General features: G+C 36.8%; 1 protein-coding gene across 1 annotated transcript in view; it reads left to right on the plus strand.

The window, feature by feature from the left end:
* The first annotated feature begins 532 nt into the window (after positions 1-532).
* The window catches only part of STPG2 (sperm tail PG-rich repeat containing 2), a 431,309-nt gene continuing 407,102 nt past the window's right edge, over positions 533-24,739 (plus strand). The window contains exons 1-2 of the mRNA XM_045472302.1: positions 533-636; positions 18,747-18,906. Coding sequence (XP_045328258.1) covers positions 586-636; positions 18,747-18,906 — 211 coding nt within the window. The 5' untranslated portion in view covers positions 533-585. The remainder of the gene's footprint in view (positions 637-18,746; positions 18,907-24,739) is intronic.

Genomic DNA, 24,739 nt, shown 5'->3' on the forward strand with positions numbered 1-24,739 from the left:
CAGTATGAGTATTTGCTGAATTAAGTTTTATCTATTATAAAGTATCTGGCTAAAACTTAATTTCTTACGTTTTCTAACATTTGTATTTGAAATAAAATATATCCTGAAGCTTATTTGTTGGAAACAAGGTAGTTTATTGATTAATAGAAACTTGAAAATATAGTAAAAATATTTTCTTAGATAAGATTTGGTTGTATACTTTTAAATAGAAGAAATATAGAAACCACCTTTATTCATTGTAATTTTTAATTATGTGAAGTAGATAATTTTTTTCTGAGCTCTATCAGTAGAGGGCAGCAAAGTTTCAAGTAGTATTTTCAGGTTCCTAGGGAACTTTGCTAAGGAAAATTTTTTGTTGTTTCTCTTAAGTTTGTTCTGGCTTGCCTTTTAATGAAGTGCTTTAGTAATTTCATGTAGGAATTTGCTTAAAAACCCTGTAACTTTGGTTCATATATTTAGCCAACTGTTCCCTTAGGTACTATAGATGCTTTCTTAATGAGAACATGTATTTTTTCTTTTGTAATTTAGGGAGTACCGGGGCCTGGAAAATATGACATTAAAAGTCAATTTCAGAAGACTCAAAGTATGATACCAAGCGTAAATGATGCATCACCTGCTTTTCTTTCTCAGTCCCAGGTAATGTTCTACAGTCATTTTCATACATAGAGCATAATAGATACAAGTGAAGCCAGAAACAAATCTGATGGTGTTTTGGGAGATTATAAAAAGAAAAGTTAGAGATGCCCGGGTAGCTGAGGCAGTTAAGTGTCCGACTCTGCTTTTCTTTCTCAGTCCCAGGTAATGTTCTACAGTCATTTTCATACATAGAGCATAATAGATACAAGTGAAGCCAGAAACAAATCTGATGGTGTTTTGGGAGATTATAAAAAGAAAAGTTAGAGATGCCTGGGTAGCTGAGGCAGTTAAGTGTCCGACTCTTGATTTTGGCTCAGGTCATGATCTCATGGTTTGTGGGATCAAGCCCGCATTGGGATTCATGCTGACAGTGACAGCATGGAGCCTGCTTGATTTTCTCTCTCTCTTTCTCTCTCTGCTTCTCTCCCCCCCACCTCTCTGTGTCTTTCTCAAAAATAAATAAATAAAACTTTAAAAAATTATATTAAAGAGGACTTTTTGCGAGTGCTATAATGATTTCAGGAGTAGATTCCAGTGATTCATCACCTACATATAACACCCAGTACTCATCCCAACAAGTATCCTCCTTAATGCCCCTTGCCCATTTAGCCCATCCCCTTCACAAAACCCCTCCAGCAACCCTCAGTTTGTTCTCTGTATTTAACAGTCTCTTATGTTTTGTCTCCCTCCCTGTTTTTATATTAATTTTTCTTCCTTCCCTTATGTTCATCTGTTTTGTATCTTAAATTCCACATATGAGTGAGGTTACGTGATATTTGTCTTTCTCTAATTGACTAATTTGCTTAGCATAATACACTCTTATTCCATCCACGTTGTTGCAAATAGCAAGATTTCATTCTTTTTGATTGCTGAGTAGTATTCCATTGTATATATATACCACATATTCTTTATCCCTTCATCTGTCAATGGACATTTGGGCCCTTTCCATACTTTGGCTATTGTTGATAGCTCTGCTATAAACATTGAGGTACATGTGCCCCTTTGAAACAGAACTCCTGTATCCTTAATATAAATACCTGGTATTGCAATTGCTGGGTCGAAGGGTAGTTATATTTTTAATTTTATGAAGAACCCCTATACTGTTTTTTAGAGTGTCTGCACCAGTTTGCATTCCCACAAACAGTGCAAAAGAGATCCTCTTTCTCCTCATCCTCGCCAACATCTGTTGTTGCCTGAGTTGTTCATGTTAGCCATTCTGACAGGTGTGAGGTGGTATCTCATTATGGTTTTGATTTGTGTTTGCTTGATGATGAATGATGTTGAGCATATTTTCATGTGTCTGTTAGCCATCGGATGTCTTCTTTGGAAAACTGTCTATTCATGTCTCTTGCCCATTTCTTCACTGGATTATTTGTTTTTTGGGTGTTGAGTCTGATAAGTTCTTTATAGATTTTGGATGCTGACCCTTTATCTCATATGTCATTTGCAAATATCTGCTCCCATTCTGTTGGTTGCCTTTTAGTTTTACTGATTGTTTCCTTCACTGTACAGAAGCTTTTTTATCTTGATGAGGTCCCAATAATTCATTTTTGCTTTTGTTTCCCTTCCCTCTGGAGACATGTCAACTAAGAAGTTGCTGTGGCCCAGGTCAAAGAGGTTGTTACCTGTTTTCTCCTCTAGGACTTTGATGGCTTCCTGTCTTACAGTTAGGTCTTTCATACATTTTGAGTTTATTTTGGGTATGGTGTAAGAAAGTGGTCCAGGTTCATTCTTCTGCATGTCGCTGTCCAGTTTTCCCAGCACCACTTGCTGAAGAGACTGTCTTTATTCCATTGGATATTCTTTTCTGATTTGTCAAAGATTAGTTGGCCATATGTTTGTGGGGCCATTTCTGGGTTCTCTACTCTGTTCCATTGATTTATGTGTCTGTTTTTCTGCCAATACCATACTGTCTGGATGATTACAGATTTGTAATACAACTTGAAGTCGGAATTGTAATGCCTTCAGCTTTGGTTTTCTTTTTCAGGATTGCTTTGGCTATTTGGGATATTTTCTGGTTCCATACAAATTTTAGAATTGTTTGTTCTGGCTCTGTGAAAAATGCTGGTGTTATTTTGATAGGCATTGCATTTAATATGTAGATTGCTTTAGATAGTATCAACATTTTAACAATATTTGTTCTTCCAATCCATGAACATGGAATGTTTTTCCATTTTTTTTGTGTCTTCTTCAATTTCTTTCATAAACTCTCTATAGGTTTTAGTGTATAGATTTTTCACCTCTTTGGTTAAGTTTATTCCTGGGCATTTTATGTTACTTGCTGCAGTTGTAAATGGGGTTGATTCCTTGATTTTTCTTTCTGCTGCTTCATTATTGGTGTATAGAAATGCAATGGATTTCTGTGCATTGATTTTATATCCTGTGACTTTGCTGAATTCATGGATCAGTTCTAGCAGTTTTTTGGTAGAATCTTTTGGGTTTTCCACATAGAGTATCCTGTAGTCTGTGAAGAGTGAAAGTTCGACTTTCTCCTTGCTGATTTGGATGGCTTTTCTTTCTTTGTGTTGTCTGAATGCTGAGGCTAGGACTTCTAACACTATGCTGAATAACAGTGGTGAGAGTGGACATCCTTGTCATGTTCCTGACCTTAGGAGGAATGCTTTCAGTTTTTCCCCATTGAAGATAATATTAGTGGTGGGTATTTTTCTTGAGGATTTTATCAAGAAAGGATGCTGTATTTTGTCAATTGCTTTCTCTGCATCTATTGAGAGGTTCATGTGGTTCTTATTCTTTCTTTTTTTTTTTTTAATTTTTTTTTCAACGTTTATTTTATTTTTGGGACAGAGAGAGATAGAGCATGAACGGGGGAGGGTCAGAGAGAGGGAGACACAGAATCGGAAGCAGGCTCCAGGCTCTGAGCTGCCAGCACAGAGCCCGACGCGGCACTCGAACTCACGGACTGCGAGATCGTGACCTGGCTGAAGTCGGACGCCTAACCGACTGCGCCACCCAGGCGCCCCTTATTCTTTCTTTTTAATGTGATGTATGATATTGATTGATTTGTGGATATTGAACCAGGCCTGCATCCCAGGAATAAATCCCACTTGATTGTGGTGAATACTTCTTTTACTGTATTGTTAGATTCAGTTTGCTAGTATCCTGGTGAGAATTTTTGCATCCATGTTCATCAGGGAAATTGGTCTATAGTTATTCTTTTTATTGTGATCTTTGTCTGCTTTTGGAATCAAGGTAATGCTGGACTCATAGCATGATTTTGGAAGTTTCCTGCCATTTCTATTCTTTGGAACAGCTTCCAAAGAATAAGTATTAACTCTTCTTTAAATATTTTGTAGAATTCCCCTGGAAAGCCTTCTGGCCCTGGACTCTTGTTTGTTGAAAAATTTTTGATTATGATTATTAATTCAATTAATTTAATGGTTATAGATTTGTTCAAATTTTCTATGACTTCTTGTTTCAGTTTTGGTAGTTTATATGTTTCTAAGAATTTGTCCATTCTTCCAGATTGCCCAATTTATTGGCATATAACTTCTCATAATATTCTGTTATTATTGTTTGTATTTCTGCTCTCTAATCTTTATTATTTCCTGTCTTCTTCTGGTTTTAGGCTTTATTTGCTATTCTTTTTCTAGCTCTTTATGGTGTAAGGTCAGATTGTGTATCTGAGAAATTTCTTCCTTCTTTAGGAAGGCCTGGATTGCTATATACTTCCCTCTTATTACCGTCTTTGCTGCATCCCAGTTGGGACTGTCATGTTTTCATTTTCATTGGCTTCCATGTACTTTTTAATTTACTCTTTAATTTCTTGGTTAACCCATTCATTTTTTAGAAGGATGTTCTTTAATTTCCAAGTGTTCATGGCACTTCCAAAGTTTTTTTTTTTTTTTTTTTGTGGTTGATTTTGAGTATCATAGTGCTGTGGTCTGAAGATACGCAAGGTATGATCTTGATCTTTTTGTACTTGTTGAGGGCTGATTTGTCTCCCAGTATGTGATCTATTCTAGAGAATGTTCCGTGTGCACAGGAGAATAATGTGTATTCTGCTGCTTTAAGATGAAATGTTCTGAATATATCTGTTATGTCCATCCTGTCTAGTGTGTCATTCAAAGCCATTGTTTCCTTGTCGATTTTCTGTTTAGATGATCTGTCCATTGTTGTAAGTGGGGTGTTGAAGTCCCCTACTATTATGGTATTATTATCAATGAACTTCTGTATGTTTGTGATCAATTGATTTATATATTGGGTTCCTTCATGTTGGGGGCATAAATATTTACAATTGTTAGATCTTCTTGGTGTGGTGGATAGACCCCTTTGGTTGTGATATAATGCTCTTCTTCATCTCTTGTTACAGTCTTTATTTTAAAATCTAGACTCACTTCATGGTGATGTAGTTTCATTTCAGGATGAGGGAAGCTGAGAACTTCCATGCTACTCTGTCATCTTGGCCATTTGCTCTAATTTTTTTTTTAATGCGTATTTATTTTTTGAGAGAGAGAGAGAGCAAGAAGGGAAGGGGAAGAGAGAGAGGGAGACACAGAATCTGAAGTAGGCTCCAGGCTCTGAGCTGCCAGCACAGAGCCTGAGGTGGGGCTTGAACCCCCAAACCATGAGAAATGACCTGAAGTTGGACGTTTAACTGATTGAGCCACCCAGATGCCCCAAGAGACTCACTTTAGACCTAAAGACACCTACAGATTGAAAATGAGAGAATGAACCATTTATCATGCTAATGGATGTGAAAAAAACCAGAGTAGCCATATATATATATCAGACAAACTAGATTTTAACCCGAAAACAGAGCAAGAGATGAAGAAGGACACTATATCGTAAAAAAAGGGTCTATCCAACAAGAAGACCTAACAAATATAATTATTTATGGTTCCATGTGGAAGCAGCCAAATATATAAATCAATTAATAACAAACATAAATTCATCGATTACAATACAATAACAGTAGAGAACATTAACACCCCACTTACACCAATAGACAATTCATCTAAGCAGAAAATCAAGGAGGAAACAATGGCTTTGAATGACACACTGTACCCAATGGACTTGATAGATATATTCAGAATATTTCATCATAGAGCAGCAGAATACACATTTAGTTTGAGTGCACAAAGATATTCTGCAGAAAATATCACATATGGGGACAGATTCAGGCTTCAATATGCACAAAAAGATAGAGATCATAGTATGCATATTTTTCAACCACAAAGCTATGAAAAATGAAGTCAATCACAAGAAAAATAACTGTTAAAACAATAAATACATGGAGGTTAAACACTATCCTACTAAAGAATGAATGAGTTAATCATGAAATTAAAGAGAAATACAAAATATATGGAAGCAAATGAAATTGAAAACGTGACAGTCCAAAACCTTTGGGATGCATCAAAATGGTCATAAGAGGTAAGTATATAGCAATACAGGCTTATCTCAAGAAGCACAACCTCACAACCTCAAATACACAACCTCACCTTATACCTAAAAAAGCTAGAAAAGGAGCAACAAATGAAGCCTAAAGCCAGCAGAAGAAGGGAAATAATAAAGATTAGAGCAGAAATAAATGATATAGAAACAAACAAACAAAAAACCCCCACCAGTTAACAGATCAATGAAATTAGGAGATGGTTCTTTGAAGAATTAATAAAATTTATAAACACCTAGACAGACTTATCACAAAGAAATGAGAAAGGACCCAAATAAATAAAATCACAAATGAGAGAGGAGAGATCACAACTAACACCCACAGAAATACAAACAGTTATAAGAGAATATTATGAAAAATTATATGCTAACAAATTGAGCAATCTAGAAGAAATGGATAAATCTTAGAAACATATAACCTGCTGAAACTGAAATAGGGAGAAATAGAAAATTTGAACAGACCAATAACAAACAAAAAAATTGAATCAGTAATCAAAAATCTCCCAACAAACAAAAGTCCAGGGCTAGATGACTTGCCAGGTGAATTCTACCAAACATTAAAGAAGATTTAATACCTATTCTCAAATTATTCCAAAAAATATAAATAGAAGGAAAACTTCCAAACTCATTCTATGAGGCCAGCATTACCTTGATTCCAAACCAGATAAAAACCTCACTAAAATGAAGAATTATAGGCCAACATCCTTGAGAAAATAGATGTAAAATTCTGAACAAGATACTGGGAAATCAATCCAACGGTATATTAAAAAAGTCATTCACCATGATCAAGTGGGGTTTACTCTGGGGCTGCAATGGTGGTTCAGTATTAACAAATTAATCAACATGATACACTGCATTAATTAAAAAAAGGGTAAGAACCATATGATCCTCTCAATAAATGCAGAAATAACATTTGACGGAATACAGTGTCCATTCATGATAAAAACCCTCGACAAAGTAGGGATAGAGGGAACATACCTCAACATCATAAAGACAATATACAAAAGACCCATTGCTGATATCATCTTCATTGGGGAAAAACTGAGAGTTCCACGGTTATTCACATAGTGCTGGAAGTTCTAGCATCAGCAATCAGACAACACAAAGAAATAAAAGTTATCCAAATCAGCAAGAAAGAATTCAAACTTTCACTGTTTTCAGACAACATGATATTCTATATAGAAAACCTGACAGATTCCACCAAAAAATTGCTAGACCTGATACACGAAATCACTAATGTTGCAGGATAAAAAATCAACATACAGAAATCAGATGCATTTCTCTATACCAATGAGCAGCAGAAAGAGAAATCAATGAATCAGTCATATTTGCAGTTGCACCAAAATCATAAGATACTTTGGAATAAACCTAACCAAAGAGGTAAAAGATCTGTACTCTGAAAACTATAAAACACTTGTGAAACAAATTGACGAGGACACAAAAAAAATGAAAAAACATTCCATGCTCATGGATGAGAAGAACAAATATTGTGAAAATGTCTATACTAACCAAAGCAATCTATACATTTAATGCAATTCTTATCAAAATACCACCAACATTTTTCACAGAACTTGAACAAACAATTCTAAAATTTGTATGAAACCACAAAAAATCCTGAATACTCAAAGCAATCTTGAAAAAGAAAACCAAACTGGAGCTGTCACAATTTTGGACTTCAAGCTGTATTATAAAGGTGTAATTAGCAAGACAGTATGGTACTGGCACAAGAACAGACACATATATCAGTGGAACAGAATAGGAAACCCAGAAATGGACCCACAACTATAAGGTCAACTAATCTTCGACAAAGCAGGGAAGAATGTCCAATGGAAAAAAGAGTCTCTTTAACAAGTGGTGTTGGGAAAACTGGACAGCAACATGCAGAAGAATGAAACTGGACCTCATTCTTACACTATACACAAAAATAAATTCAGCTGGGGGGTGGGAGAGGGAGATGGTGCTTGCCAGCGCCTTTGTTCCCTGCCTAGCTGAGCTCTGTCTTACAGGGCTAAACACCTCTCCCTCCCAGTGTCCTCTCGCCCTCCTGCTCTCCAAGCAGAGCTGTTGACTTTTAACTTTCCAGATGTTAAGTTCCGCCGGCTGTCGGAACTCACTGAGTCCGGACCCTCTGCTTTTGCAAGCCAGACTCAGGGACTCTGCCTTGCCAGGCAGGCTGCCCCTCCACCGCCCTGGCTCCCTCTTGCCAGTCCGTGTAGCGTGCACTGCCTCTCCGACCTTCCTACGCTCTTCTGTGGGCCTCTTGTCTACACTTGGCTCTGGAGAGTCCATTCTACTAGTCTTCTGGCAGTTTTCTGGGTTATTTAGGCAGGTGTGGGTGGAATCTAAGTGATCAGCAGGACGAGGTGAGCCCAGCGCCCTCCTATGCTGCCATCTTCTCCCCCAAAGGGAAGCAGTACCCATCACCAAACTTGCTTGCACTGCACAAACACCCAACACTGTGCTTCTGTGGATCCATCCCTCCGACTGGTCTGCCTCCCTCCCGGTGCTGCAGGGCCCCTTCCACAGGGGACCACCAATGGCAAAATGAACTAGGCCTGCCCCTCCCGCCCCTGTGCACCTTGCAGATCCACCTGGGCCGATAGACCAGATCCCATCGAAGCAGCACCACAAGCCTGGCAGTGTGCAAGTAATCCAGACAGGGGCCACACCACTCCACAGTGAGTCCTACCCTTGGGAGAGGGGAAGATAAGGTACACCCAGTCTGACTGTGGCCTCAGCGGTGGGCTGGGGGCAGACATGGGGTCTGACTGCAGCCCCACCCACCAACACAAGTTACTCTAGACAGCACAGGGGGAGTGCCCTGCAGTTTGGCCACCCCAGGGACTATCCAAAATGACAAAACGGAAGAACTCTCCTCAAAAGAAACTCCAGGAAGTAGCCACAACTAACGAATTGATCCAAAACGACTTAAGCAATATAATGGAACAAGAATCTAGAGTAATAGTCATAAAATTAATCGCTGGCCTTGAAAAAAGTAGAGAGGACAGCAGAGAATCTATTGCTACAGAGATCAAGGGACTAAGAAATAGTCATGAGGAGCTAAAAAATGCTAAAAATGAGGTGCAAAATAAAATGGAGGCGACCACAGCTCAGATTGAAGAGGCAGAGGAGAGAATAGGTGAATTAGAAGATTAAAATATGGAAAAAGAAGAAGCAGAGAAAAAGAGAGATAAAAAAATCCAGGAATATGAGGGGAGAAATAGACAACTAAGTGATGCAATCAAATGGAACAATATCCGTATAATAGGAATTCCAGAAGAGAAAGAGAGAGAGAAAGGGGCTGAAGGTGTACTTGAACAAATCATAGCTGAGAATTTCCCTGATCTGGGGAAGGAAAAAGGCATTGAAATCCAAGAGACACAAGAACTCCCTTCAGACGTAACTTGAATCAATCTTCTGCATGACGTATCATAGTGAAACTGGCAAAATACAAGGATAAAGAGAAAATTCTGAAAGCAGCTAGGGATAAACATGCTCTAACCTATAAAGGGAGACCCATAAGAGTAGTGACAGACCTATCTACTGAAACTTGGCAGGCCAGAAAGGATTGGCAGGAAATGTTCAATGTGATGAACAGAAAAATATTCAGCCAAGAATACTTTATCCAGCAAGTCTGTCATTCAGAATAGGAGAGATAAAGGTCTTCCCAAACAAACAAAAACTGAAGGAATTCATCACCACTAAACCAGCCCTACAAGAGATCCTAAGGGGGATTCTGTGAATGAAATGTTGCATGGACCACAAAGCACCAGAGACATCACTGCAAGCATGAAACCTACAGACATCACAATGACTCTAAACCCGTATCTTTCTATAATAACACTGAATGTAAATGGACTAAATGTTCCAACCAAAAGACATAGGGTATCCGAATGGATAAAAAAAACAAGACCCATCTATTTGCTGTCTACAGGAGACTCATTTTAGACCTGAGGACACCTTCAGATTGAAAGTGAGGGGATGGAGAACTACCTATCATGCTACTGGAGGTCAAAAGAAAGCTGGAGTAGCCATACTTATATCAGATAAACTAGACTTTAAATTAAATGCTGTAACAAGAGATGAAGAAGGGCATTATATAATAATCACAGGGTCTATCCATCAGGAAGAGCTAACAATTATAAAAGTCTATGTGCCAAATACGGGAGCCCCCAAATATATAAAACAATTACTCACAAACATAAGCAACCTTATTGATAAGACTGTGGTAATTTTAGGGGACTTTAATATTCCACTTACAACAATGGATAGATCACCTAGACACAGGATCAATAAAGGAACAAGGTTCCTGAATAATACATTGGATCAGATGGACTTGACAGATATATTTAGAACTCTGCATCCCAAAGCAACAGAATATACTTTCTTCTTGAGTGCACATGGAACATTCTCCAAGATAGATCACATACTGGGTCACAAAACAGCCCTTCATAAGTATACAAGAATTGAGATCATACCATGCACACTTTCAGACCACAGTGCTATGAAGCTTGAAATCAACCACAGGAAAAAGTCTGGAAAACCTCCAAAAGCATGGAGGTTAAACAACACCCTACTAAAGAATGAATGGGTCAACCAGGCAATTAGAGAAGAAATTAAAAAATATATGGAAACAAATGAAGATGAAAATATACCAATGCAAATGCTTTGGGATGCAGCGAAGTCAGTCCTGAGAGGAAAATACATTGCAGTCCAGGACTATCTCAAGAAACAAGAAAAATCCTAAATACAAAATCTAACAGCACACCTAAAGGAAATAGAAGCCGAACAGCAAAGACACCCCAAATCCAGCAGAAGAAGAGAAATAATAAAGACAGAGCAGAAATAAACAATATAGAATCTAAAAAAACTATAGAGCAGATCAATGAAACCAAGAGTTGGTTTTTTGAAAAAATAAATGAAATTGATAAACCTCCAGCCAGGCTTCTCAAAAAGAAAAGGGAGATGACCCAAATAGATAAAATCATGAATGAAAATGTACTTATTACAACCAATCCCTCAGAAATACAAGCATTTATCGGGGAATACTATGAAAGATTATATGCCAACAAACTGGACAACCTGGAAGAAATGGACAAATTCCTAAACACCCACACACTTCCAAAACTCAAACAGGAGGAAGTGGAAAGCTTGAACAGACCCATAACAAGCGAAGAAACTGAATCAGTTATCAAAAATCTCCCAACAAATAAGAGTCCAGGACCAGATGGCTTCCCTGGGGAATTCTACCGGACATTTAAAGCAGAGATAATACCTATCCTTCTCAAGCTATTCCAAAAAATAGAAAGGGAAGGAAAACTTTCAGACTTATTCTATGAAGCCAGTATTACTTTGATTCCTAAACCAGACAGAGACCCAGTAAAAAAAGAGAACTACAGGCCAATATCCCTGATGAATATGGATGCAAAAATTCTCAATAAGATACTAGCAAATCGAATTCAACGGCATATAAAAAGAATTATTCACCATGATCAAGTGGGATTCATTCCTGGGATGCAGGGCTGGTTCAACATTCGCAAATCAATCAACGTGATACATCACATTAATAAAAGAAAAGAACCATAGGATCCTGTCAATCGATGCAGAAAAAGCATTTGACAAAATTCAGCATCCTTTCTTAATAAAAACCCTTGAGAAAGTTGGGTTAGAAGGAACATACTTAAACATCATAAAAGCCATTTATGAAAAGCCCACAGCTAATATCCTCCTCAATGGGGAAAAACTGAGAGCTTTTTCCCTGAGATCAGGAGCACGACAGGGATGTCCACTCTCACCACTGTTGTTTAACATAGTGTTGGAAGTGCTAGCATCAGCAATCAGACAACAAAAGGAAATCAAAGGCATCAAAATTGGCAAAGACGAAGTCAAGGTCTCACTTTTTGCAGATGACATGATATTATATGTGGACAACCCGATACACTCCACCAAAAGTCTGCTAGAACTAATACATGAATTCAGCAAAGTCGCAGGATACAAAATTAATGTACAGAGTCAGTTGCGTTCTTATACAGTAACAACGAAGCAACAGAAAAACAAAGAAACTGATCCCATTGACAACTGCACCAGGAAGTATAGAATACCTAGGAAAAAACCTAATCAAAGATGTAAAAGATCTGTATGCTGAAAACTATAGAAAGCTTATGAAGGAAATTGAAGAAGATACAAAGAAATGGAAAAACATTCCATGCTCATGGTTTGGAAGAATAAATATTGTTAAAATGTCAATACTACCCAAAGCTATCTACACATTCAATGCAATCCCAATCAAAATTGCACCAGCATTCTTCTCGAAGCTAGAACAAGCAATCCTAAAATTCACATGGAACCACAAAAGGCCCCGAATAGCCAAAGTAATTTTGAAGAAGAAGACCAAAGCAGGAGGCATCACAATCCCAGACTTTAGCCTCTACTACAAAGCTGTCATCATCAAGACAGCATGGTATTGGCACAAAAACAGACACATAGACCAATGGAATAGAATAGAAACCCCAGAATTAGACCCACAAAAGTATGGCCAACTAATCTTTGGCAAAGCAGGAAAGAATACTGAGTGGAAAAAAGACAGTCGCTTTAACAAATGGTGCTGGGAGAGCTGGACAGCAACATGCAGAAGAATGAAACTAGACCACTTTCTCACACCGTTCACAAAAATAAACTCAAAATGGATAAGGGACCTGAATGTGAGACAGGAAACCATCAAAACCCTAGAGGAGAAAGCAGGAAAAAACTTCTCTGACCTCAGTCACAGCAATTTCTTACTTGACACATCCCCAAAGGCAAGGAAATTAAAAGCAAAAATGAATAATTGGGTCCTCATAAAGATAAAAAGCTTCTGCACTGTAAAGGAAACAATCAACATAACTAAAAGGCAGCCAATGGAATGGGAAAAGATATTTGTAAATGACATTTTGGACAAAGGGCTAGTATCCAAAATCTATGAAGAGCTCACCAAACTCCACACTCAAAAAACAAATAATCCAGTGAAGAATTGGGCAGAAAACATGAATAGACACTTCTCTAAAGAAGACATCCAGATGGCCAATAGGCACATGAAAAGATGCTCAACATCACTCCTCATTAGGGAAATACAAATCAAAACCACACTGAGATACCACTTCAGGCCAGTCAGAGTGGCTAAAATGAACAAGTCAGGAGACTATAGACGCTGGTGAGGATGTGGAGAAATGGGAACCCTCTTGCACTGTTGGTTGGAATGCAAACTGGTGCAGCTGCTCTGGAAAACAGTGTGGAGGTTCCTCAAAGAATTAAAAATAGACCTACCCTATGACCCAGCAATAGCACTGCTATAAATTTACCCAAGGGATACAGGAGTACTGATGCATAGGGGCACTTGTACCCCAATGTTTATAGCAGCACTTTCAACAATAGCCAAGTTATGGAAAGAGCCTAAATGTCCATCAACTGATGCATGGATAAAGAAATTGTAGTTTATATACACAATGGAATACTACGTGGCAATGAGAAAGAATGAAATATGGCCTTTTGTAGCAACGTGGATGGAACTGGAGAGTGTGATGCTAAGTGAAATAAGTCATACAGAGAAAGACAGATACCATATGCTTTCACTCCTATGTGGATCCTGAGAAATTTAACAGAAGACCATGGAGGAGGGGAAGGAAGAAAGAAAAAGGTTAGAGAGGCAGGGAGCCAAAATGTAAGAGATTGTTAAAAACTGAGAACAAACTGAGGGTTGATGGGGGGTGGGAGGGAGGGGAGGGTGGGTGGAGGGTATTGAGGAGGGCACCTGTTGGGATGAACACTGGGTGTTGTATGGAAACCAATTTGACAATAAATTTCATATTAAAGAAATAAATTCAAAACAGATAAAAGACTTATATATGAAACAAGAAACCACCAAAATCCTGTAGGAGAACATAGGTTTCAAGCTCTGACCTGGAGATAAGGGAGATAAGGGAAACAAAATAAAAAATGAACTATTGGGACTTCATCAAGATAAAACTTTCTGCAGTGAAGGAAACAATCAAGAAAACTAAAAGGCAACCTAGAGAATGGGAGAAGATATTTGAAAGTGACATATCAGATAAAGGGTTAGTATCCAAAATCTATAAAAAAATTTCTCAAACTCAACACTCCAAAAATAAATAATTTATTTAAGAAATGGTCAGAAATGAATAGACATTTTTTCCCTAAGAAGACATATGGATAGTTAACAGACACATGAAAAAATATTCAACATCACTCATCATCGAGGAAATACAAAACAAAACTATAAGATATCGCTTCACACCTGTCTCAATGGCTAATACTAACAACACAGGAAACAATAGATGTTGAGGATGTGGAAAACGGGAAGCCCTCTTACACTGTCGATGGCAATGCAAACTGGTATAGCCACTCTGCAAAATGATATGGAGGTTCCTCCAAATAGAACTACCCTATGATCCAGCAATTGCACTTCTAGGTATTTACCCAATGATACAAAAGAACTGATTCGAAAGGCGCATACACCCTGATGTTTATAGCAGCATTATCATTAATAGCCACATTATGGAAAGATCCCAAATTTCCATTGACTGATGAATAAAGAATACACACACACACACACACACACACACACATACACACAATGGAATATTACTCAGCCATCACGAAAGTGAAATCTTGAGGCGCCTGAGTGGATCAGTTGGTTGGGCGTCCTACGTCGGCTCAGGTCATGATCTCGCGGTTCATGAGCTCCAGCCCCATGTCGGGCTCTGTGCAGACGGCTCAGAACCTGGAGCCCACTTAGGATTCTGTGACTCCCTCTCTCTGCCCCTCCTCTGCTTGCACTCTGTCTGTCTGTCTGTCTGTCTGTCTGTCTCTCTCTCTCTCAAAAATAAATGAAACATAAAAAAGTTAAAAAAAATAAAATCTTGCCATTTGCAATGATGTGGATGGAGCTAGAGTGTATTATGCTAAGCAAAACAAGTCAGTCAGAGAAAGTCAAATGCCATGTGATTTCACTCATGTGGAATGTAAGAAGCAAAAGAAATAAACATTGGGGAAGTGGGAAAAAAGAAGAGAGAGAGGAAGGCAAACCATAAGAGACTCTTAACTATAGAGAACAAACTGAGGGTTGGTAGAAGTGAGGTGGGTGGAGGATGCACTAGATGGGTAATGGATATTAAGGAGAGCACTTGCTGTGATGAGCTCTGGGTGTTATAGGTGATGAATCAATAAATTCTACTCCTGAAACCAATGTTACATGATATGTTAACTAATTAGATTAAATTAAAACTTGAAACAAACAAATAAATAAAGTAGACAAATGGCCAAAAAACCCTGATATCTCAGATATATAATCCGTTTTTATTTTTATAAATCAAAAATTTTGTGTTTTAAGTGTACCTTGTTAATTGCATTATTGCTTTTCCTATCAGTCATTAATGTACCTATTCACAGTTAACTAAACACTAACACTACCTCTAGCAGTCATTCCTGTCGGTTTTAACTCTTCCATATCTTTCACCCCGGAATGATTATTGCTTTCTTCATCATCCCCTTAAACAAAACAGATATCATATTCTTTTCCATTTCTGAAAACATATTTAAAATATTATAATTGGTGCCAAGTGATATCAAATCAGGACTACATATTAGAGGAACAGAAATAGCATAAGAACTGAGAATCTAGTTGTAATAATGATATTAAAAAAAATCAAAGGTACACACACACACACCCACACACAAAGTATCCTGTTCTTACACAATCATTTTGTGTAGTACCTTAAGTGCTATCAAGTTGCTCAAAGGAGAAATCTGGTATTCATTCTTGATTCTTCCTTGCCCCTCACCACAACATTAATTTATTAGAAAGTTGTAATTTATTAAAATTTATTAAAAAGTTGTAATTTATTAAAAAGTTGTGTTAATTATGTCTCCAAAATATACCTGCAATCCATCTAATTGTCTCTAAGGAGATGCCTCTTAAGTTTCAAAGTAGTAACCTGTAGTCGTCTGAAGGTTAATAACATTCCTGAGTTAAGAGAAAACAAATAGAGCTGTACATAATGCAGTTGGATAATTATTACAACTACTTTGATCTGGAAGCTGCCACATTATAAAAGTTTGATAGTATTAAATTGCTATAGAAATATATTAGATATCTTCAAGTTGCCTTAGTGCATACCCAGGAGAATGTGATATGATTACTGTGAAATAACACTCTTGCATCACAAATGAAGACCCTAGTGGCAGTGGTAGCTATGATCTATCCCCACCCTCCACAGAGAGCCTTCAGAACCTTCTCTGAAAGATATGTGTGTCCTCAAAGATTACATTTTAACACTCCACATATTCATTGGCAAAGTATTATTTATTTATTTATTTATTTACTTATTTATTTTTTTAATTTTTCAATTTTTTAAAGTTTATTTATTTTGAGAGTGTGAGCAGGGTAGGGGCAGAGAGAGAGGGAGGAGGGAGAGAATCCTAAGCAGGCTTCATGCTGTCAGTGCAGAGCCTGATGCGGGCCTTGCACTCAAGAACCCAGATCATGAGCTGAGCTGAAATCAAAAGAGTTGGACGCTTCACTGACTGACCCACCCAGGTGCCCTGGAAAAATATTTTTTAAAATTCAGACTAAACTGAACTTTCACATATATAAATCTAATAGAAAAATTTTAATGTATGGTTTCAATTCAAATATACACCTTTGGGTGAAGCAGTCATGAAACTTGTTGTATTACAGAGTTGAGCAGAAAAGTCAATATCGTGAACCAGGGTTTTCAGTTGGAAGAAGGTACATACAAATATGGATTGGGGGAGGTGAGAAAGGACAGATTTTAATTGAAGGTTTAACGTGAACTCATGATTTGTAATACATATATATGTATATGTATGTGCATATATATGCACATATATGTATATGGGTATATGTATCCCTGAGTATGTGTGTGTGTGTATAGATATAGAAATAGGTATAGATAGATATAGATATATAGATATATATTCTAGCTTTGTCTGTTAAATAAGCCAAGAAGCAGGGATTGTGCAAAGTAGGTAGAAGATGAATCTGTAACATCTTCTTATGTCATGAAATTAAAAAAAAGTCTCAAAAAAAAAGATGACGACTTATCATAAGGATGTGTGAGCCAACTTTAATGGCTCCCTACTGGTTAAAAAAACAACAAAACAAAACAAAACAAAAAACAACACAGTAGTGAATTGCAATAGTTTTAACTGACATTTATATTTCCACATGGATAGTAAATACATAAATAGATAAAAATAAATGAATAATTGGGGGAGAAGGGAGAGCTCTTGCTTATAGTAGAACGCTGAGTGCTTACTGATAAGTATAGAGAGAGTATTCAATTTTATAAAATTAAAATCACCATTGGCATTCAAGGACATCATGTACCTCTGGATATGATACTCTCAGAAAGCTACAACATCACCTATTTAGTATGCTATCCAGAAATGTATAACCTGAATATAATCATGAGGAAGCATCACAAAAGCCCCGACTAAGGAAGGTTCTTTTATACAAAAGAGGGGTGCTATATTCTTCCAAAGTCACAAAACACAAGGGAAGGTTTTAGAAATGTTCCTACATGAAAAGAGGCTAAAAGCAATATCTGAACCTAGACTAGATTATATGCTGAAGGAGAAAAATGTACTAGAGATATTATTAGATCAACTGACAGTTTTGAATATTGATAGTTGATTAGATAATAGTATTATATAATTGTACATATACTGAAGTTGATAATTATACTTCAGATATGTAAAAAAATCCATATTTGTGGTAAATACATACCAAAGTGTTTAGGGGTAAAGGGCCATGACATATATAACTTTCCATTGACTGCATGTGTGTGTGTATGTGTGTGCATGCACATAGAGAGACACACAGGGAGACACATAGAGGAAGGAATGGGTGTAGTGAAATAAAGAGAGAGAAACAGAGAGTGTGGGCAAATGAAAACAAATGGCATAACATGTTAACAACGGGTGAATCTGGGTAAACATGCATACATGTATTTTCTGCCTTATTTTTATTCGTACAATTTTTTTCTGTAAATTTGAAATTTATTTCAAATAAAATGTTAAAAAATAAGATTATACAATGCTATATTTCTTAAGAATTCAGTTATACATACAGATACATATTATTAAGAAGTTAAATATTATAACTTTATAATAAACTTTTTATGTTTGTAATATAATAATTTTAAAATTATAAGCTAAATTGGATTTATATATCACTTATATTTGAGATTTTTTAAAAAGATATTTAATGATATTGTGTAGTTAAGTGAATATAAATGTTGAGGAACTTTGTCAATTGTATAATTTTATTACATAAAGGAAATCATGTTAGATCATATAGATTTTTATTTTTTATCTTATAAATGTGAAGATTGTCCATACATTATCATCTAGAATCTCATGTTGAGATAATTTCCTTCAAAAAAGTCTATTTGGCTTAGTAAAGTACATAATGCATTACTATGTTAATATATATATGATTTTACTAAAAGCTATATATTTTATGCTTTAATAGTTACAAGATCTTAATTCATCTATATTTTCTTCACTCCTTTAAGAATTAATTAAACTCCAGATGTTATATTACTAAGATGGCAGCTTTTAATTTATGAAATATTGAAATATACTATAGTTGCTCATTGGCATATTTTCCTGTTCTTTACCAGAGATTTGTACCTATGAAATCAATCACCCCAGCTCCTGGCACATATAATGATTCTCGAACTGCTTTCAATTCCTTGAAGAAAACACCAGGACTGAAAAATACCCCATTTGGTCAGAGTGCTCCTCGATTCACACAGGACTCCAGGACAGAGGAAATGCCAGGTTAGCAATTAATCCGTGTATTTATATAACTTAATATTCTTAACAAGATGGACGTAACAAGAGAGTACATTTTTTTTGTTCTGTGGTTTGTGCTGTCATTTTAAATCACATTTTTAAAGTATTGACTATATACTAAACACAGATAGATGAAAAATAATGTACAATTCTAGTAAGATTTCAATTTAACATGTTACATATCATTATTGTAATTTTCTATGGTTTTTCTTTATTCAGTAAATTTCCTAATTTCTCTTGATGGATGTGCATATATGTCAAATATGTGGTCACTGCCAGTAATTTAACTTATGATATGCACTTTTGTTAAAATTTTATTTTAAGGATATTCCATCACATATTCTAGTATTCTCACTGGGTATTCTAGTATACAGAATTAAGAATACAGCACAAAAATAACTTATATAAATGTTAAGATATAATTATGTGTTGCTGCATAACAAAATTAGTGGCTTAAATACACAGAGTTTTCAATTATATATTATTATTTTGTGGGATGCCTGGGAGGCAGAGCTCAGATGAGACTCATTCAGAGTGCATGCATAACTTCAGCATTGCTGCCCCAGGATAGTTGGTATTTTAATTTGGTAGCTAAGGGCTCCATAGGACCTGGCAGCATTGTACAATGCTTCTTATGACCTAATGTCAGAAAGAGCACATTCTGTTAGTTAATCAAATTACTCAGAGCAACAGAAGAACCTGAAACTTCATCTCTCAATGACAGGAGCAGCAAAGAATTTGTGGCCATCTTTAATTTACTGTAGACTACCCTATGGCCACAAAATATTTACAGTTGTCCTACATGCCTTCTCAAGGCCTCCAAAGTCTCATGAAATTATGAATGTAATCTTGAAGTTCAGGATTTTGTTATCTAAGGTCCAGTATAGTTATAGGTGAGAATTTGTGGGTTTAGTACTTTATATTAGCTTTTGAGTATGACTTTTCTTTGTGAGAAGAGCTGTGAACTGAAGATACACATTATCTGTCCCACACATTCCAAAACACAGTGATGGGAGAAAGAGGATAATCATACTGGATGCTTCTATTCAGAAAAGAGAAAACTGGAAGCCTATAGTAGTCATAGCCCTATAGCAATTCCAAAATCCAACCAAGTACATTTGTAGTTTTCTTGATTAGAGCCCAGTTTGGCTCAATGGTAATGATTTTCCAAGGTCCTTTGTTTTACCTTTTGGGCTCTTGGTTCTATCTTTCAAATCATACTTTAAAAAAAAATGCTTTTTTTGTTTATTTTCGAGACAGAGCATGAGTTGGGGAGGGGCAGAGAGAGAGGGAGACACAGAATCCAAAGCAGGGCCCAGGCTCTGAGCTGTCAGCCCAGAGCCCAATATGGGGCTTGAACTCATGAACTGTGAGATCATGACCTGAGCTGATGTCAGACACTCAACCAACTGAGCCACCCAGGTGCTCCACATCCTTTCTCTTCTTTAAGAAATAGGCTGTATTTCTGGCTGCCTAACTTGTTAAACCAAGCCCCACCCCTCATGCTCTGGAGGGACTGCCCTTCTCAGTAAAGGTTGCCTCAGTCCCAGTGTGGCAAGCCCTTCCCTAAGAAGACTAGCAGATGCCCCTGCCCGTACCATGTCTCCTGACTAGAAAGTTCTGCAAGGCCTTAGTTCTGGTGGAGTCGGTGTCAGATCTCATTTCACAATCAGATCAGAGCACACCTAGTTAAAACTTGCCACATTCATGCAGGGATCAAATACTGCCCACAGCAGGCAAAGAAAGCCTCTCCAGATGACTGGCCTGAAGGACAGAGCAGCCAAAATGGAATAATAGATCACACACAGGACACACCAGAGACATTCACTGAAGTGCCATGCCACTTACACTACATACCTCTTTTTCATAAGGCTATTACTTTCAGGAGCAGGAGACATAACTGTCTTTTCTAACAGAGAAAAAGGCAGAGACTTATACAAGATGCCAAGATGGAGGAATTATTCCAAATGAAAGAACAAGATAAGGCCACAGCCGGAGATCTAACATATATGTCATATATATATATATATATATATATATATATATATATATATATATGTTACACACACACACACACACACACACACACACACACACACGCCTGATGGAGAATTTAAAGCAACAATCATAAAGATACTGGGCTTGAGAAAAGAATAGAAGACATTAGATAGACCCTTATTACAGTAATAAAAGACTTAAAAAAAGAATGAATACAATAAATGAGATTGGAAATGAGCTTGATGTAATGAATAGCAAGCTGGAAGAAGTAGAAGAATGAATTAGTGACCTAGAAGACAAAATAATAAAAAATAATGAAGCTGAACAAAAGAGAGATAGAAGAATTATGCAACATGAGAATAGACTTAGGGAACTCAGCGACTCCAACAAATGTAATAACATTTATATTATAGGAGTCCCAGAAGAAGAAGAAGAGAGAAAAGCGGCCAGAAAATTTATTTCAAGAAATAATCGCAGAAAATTTCCCTAATCTGAGGAAGGAAACAGACATCCAGATCCAGAGGGAACAGAAAACCCCCATCAAGATCAACAAAAGCATGCCCACACCAAGATATATTGTGATTAAATTTGCAAAATATAGTGATAAAGAAAAAAAATCTTAAAAGCAGCAAGACAAAAAAAGTCCTTAACCCAAAAGGCTAGCTGGAGATTTCTCAACAGAAATGTGTCAGTCCAAAAGGGAGTGGTATGATACATTCACCGTGCTGAATGGGAAAAATATCCAGCCAGGAATATTCTATCTGGCAAGGCTATCATTCAGAATAGAAGTAGAGATAAAGAGTTTTGCAGACAAACAAAACTAAAGGAATTAATGACCACTAAATCAGCCATATAAGAAATATTAAAGGGAAATTTTTGAGTGCAAAGGAGAGACCAAAAGTGACAAAGACAAGAAAGGATCAGAGAAGATCTCCAGAAACAATGACAAAACAAGTAATAAAATGGCAATAAATACATATCTATCAATAGTTACTTTGAATATAAATGGATTAAATGCTCCAATCAAAGCCATAGGGTGTCAGAATGGATTAAAAAAAAAAAAGTCCCAGGGGCGCCTGGGTGGCTCAGACGGTTAAGCATCTAACTTCGGCTCAGGTCATGATCTTGTGGTCTGTGTGTTTGAGCCCCGTGTCAGGCTCTGTGCTGGCAGCTCAGAGCCTGGAGCCTGCTTCTGATTCTGTGTCTCCCTTTCTCTCTGTCCCTCCCCTGCTTGCTCTCTGTCTCTCTCTCTCTCAAATAAACATTAAAAAAAAGTCCCATCTATAAATGACCTATAAGAGACTCATTTTAGCCCTAAAGACACCTGCAGATTGAAAGTTACAGGGTGAAGAAATATTTACCACACAAATGAATGTCAGAAGAAAGCCAGAATAGCAATACCTGTATCAGACAAACTAGACTTTAAAACAAAGACTTTAGAAAGAGACAAAGAAAGACACTACATAATCATTAGGGGGACAATCCAACAAGAAGATATAACAATTGTAAATGTTCCATGCATCCAACATGGAAGCATCCAAATATATAAAACAATAATAAACAAAAGGAACTAATTTATAATAACCCAATAATAGTAGGGGACTTCAACACCCCATTGACATCAATGGACAGATATCTAAACAGATCAACAAGGAAACAATGGCTTTGAATGGCACACTAGATCAGATGGGCTTAACAGATGCATTCAGAACATTCTTTCCTAAAACAGCAGAATACACATTTTTTTTCAAGTGCACATGTAACATTATCCAGAATAGATTACATATTAGGTTACAAAGCAGGCCTCAACAAATACAAAAATATTGAAATCATACCATGCATTTTTTCTGACCACAACATTATGAAACTCCAAGTCAACCACAAGAAGAAATTTGGGAAGACCATATGGAGGTTAAAACAACATGAATGAATGAACAACATAAAGAATGAATGGGTTAATCAGGAAATCAAAGAAATAAAAAACATGAAAACAAATGAAAATGAAAACACAATGGTCTAAAACCTTTGGGATGCAGCAAAATTGTTCCTAAGAGGGAAGTATATTGCAATACAGGTCTACTTCAAGAAGCAAGAAAAAAAATCCCAAAGAAATAGGCTGTGTTTGTAGTTTGAGCTTTCTCAACCTGCTTCCTGCCTGTAGAAGATTGGGGGTCTATAGCCACTTTTCATTTTGCACTATTGTCTTTTTTCTTCCAAGTTTGTACAATTCCTTATAAAAACTTTGTGAGAATATTATTGAATTGACTTCTAATAAAGTACACTGGACAGAAGCCACATTCAGATGTACTTTTTAGAAAAACCCTTCTCTACTTGGGTCACCTTTGGTACTGCTCTGTTTCCATTTTCTTAGATTCTTAGGAGCACTATTATTTTAGCCAAGAGGGTCTGTGACATATGGCCTTAAGATTCATAGAAGTCCTTTTCTTTAATTGAGAAATTCTGTGAGGTACCATCTGAAATCTTTCTGAGGTCTTTGCTTTCAGGCCATTTCTTGCTTTGAGAGCTTTTTGCTGTACGGAGAGATGGATGAAGAAGAGTTTTACTTTTAAATCCAGAAAATCTTGATTTATTTTCATTTTCTGTAAATTCCCTTTGAAAACAACAGTTTTAGCCCATCTCTTTCTTTCCATACCTTCTCACACATGGCTGAAAATCGTTACTTGGTGCTTGTGATGATATTCAGCCCTCAAACTTTCTTAGCCAGAAACCCCTTATTTACTAGGTATTTTCTTTATTGTCTCAAGCATTAGTATTGTTAAAATCTCTGCCATTACATTATATGCTTTCTTTTTTTCCAGCCTGCAATAACATTTTCCTCCTGTCTTTTAAGCCATCACCAAGTCCTTTGATGGCCCTGTCTCTATGTCTTGAGTTGTTTCAGCTTCTGACCCATCGCCCCTTCCCAAACCATTGCTACAAGTTTTGTTATGGCAATTTGTTATGGTAAGTTTATAGGGGTACAAAATTATTTACTACTCATGCCATTGAGAGGTTGAGTCTCATTCTTCTCCCTTCCAAATTTGGCTAATCTGGTGTCTTTTTTGACAAATGGTATGTGGTAGAAGTGATATCCCAGCACTTCTTTTTTTTTTTTTTTAATATAATTTATTGTCAAATTGGTTTCCATAGAACACCCAGTGCTCATCCCAATAAGTGCCCTTCTCAATTCCCATCACCCACTTTCCCCTCTCTCCACCCCCATCAACCCTCAGTTTGTTCTCAGTATTTAAGAGTCTCCTAAGGTTTCCAGCACTTCTTAGGCAAAGTTATAAGCTTTACACCATACACCTAGCCCTGTTGAAACAATTGCCCAAAGCCTCTATAAAGTCTGACTGTTCCAAGACTGTAGTTCTGGAGAGGTCATGTGTAAGTGTTCGACACTTCCCCACCTGAGGCTAGCTCAGTGTGTTTATCATGAATTTGAAATCCAAATTATTTCTATAAATGAACTTACTGATTGACCCAACTGCCTTAAGATTGGGTCTTGTTTTCAATTTGATGGCCTAGTGTATTATGAATAAAATATAAATTTCCCAAAGGTTAGTTAATTTTTAAAGGATTACATGCAATTTAGATGACCCCCTCCAATCCAATCTCAAGTCTTACATGTTTTAAGAATCAGTGAGAATGGCCTCATGGAACTTTGAGTTTATTTATTTATCTATTTTATTAAAAAAATTTTTTTTATTGCATGTAGAGATTAGGTACAGTAATGAATTGGACCCATCAGTCATTGGACAGATTTACAGATTACTGTTAGAAGGTAACCCTAAACTAATGTTGGGTTTCCTTGGCATTT

Source organism: Leopardus geoffroyi, chromosome B1, assembly GCF_018350155.1.
Source record: "Leopardus geoffroyi isolate Oge1 chromosome B1, O.geoffroyi_Oge1_pat1.0, whole genome shotgun sequence".
Classification (NCBI taxonomy): Eukaryota; Metazoa; Chordata; class Mammalia; order Carnivora; family Felidae; genus Leopardus; species Leopardus geoffroyi.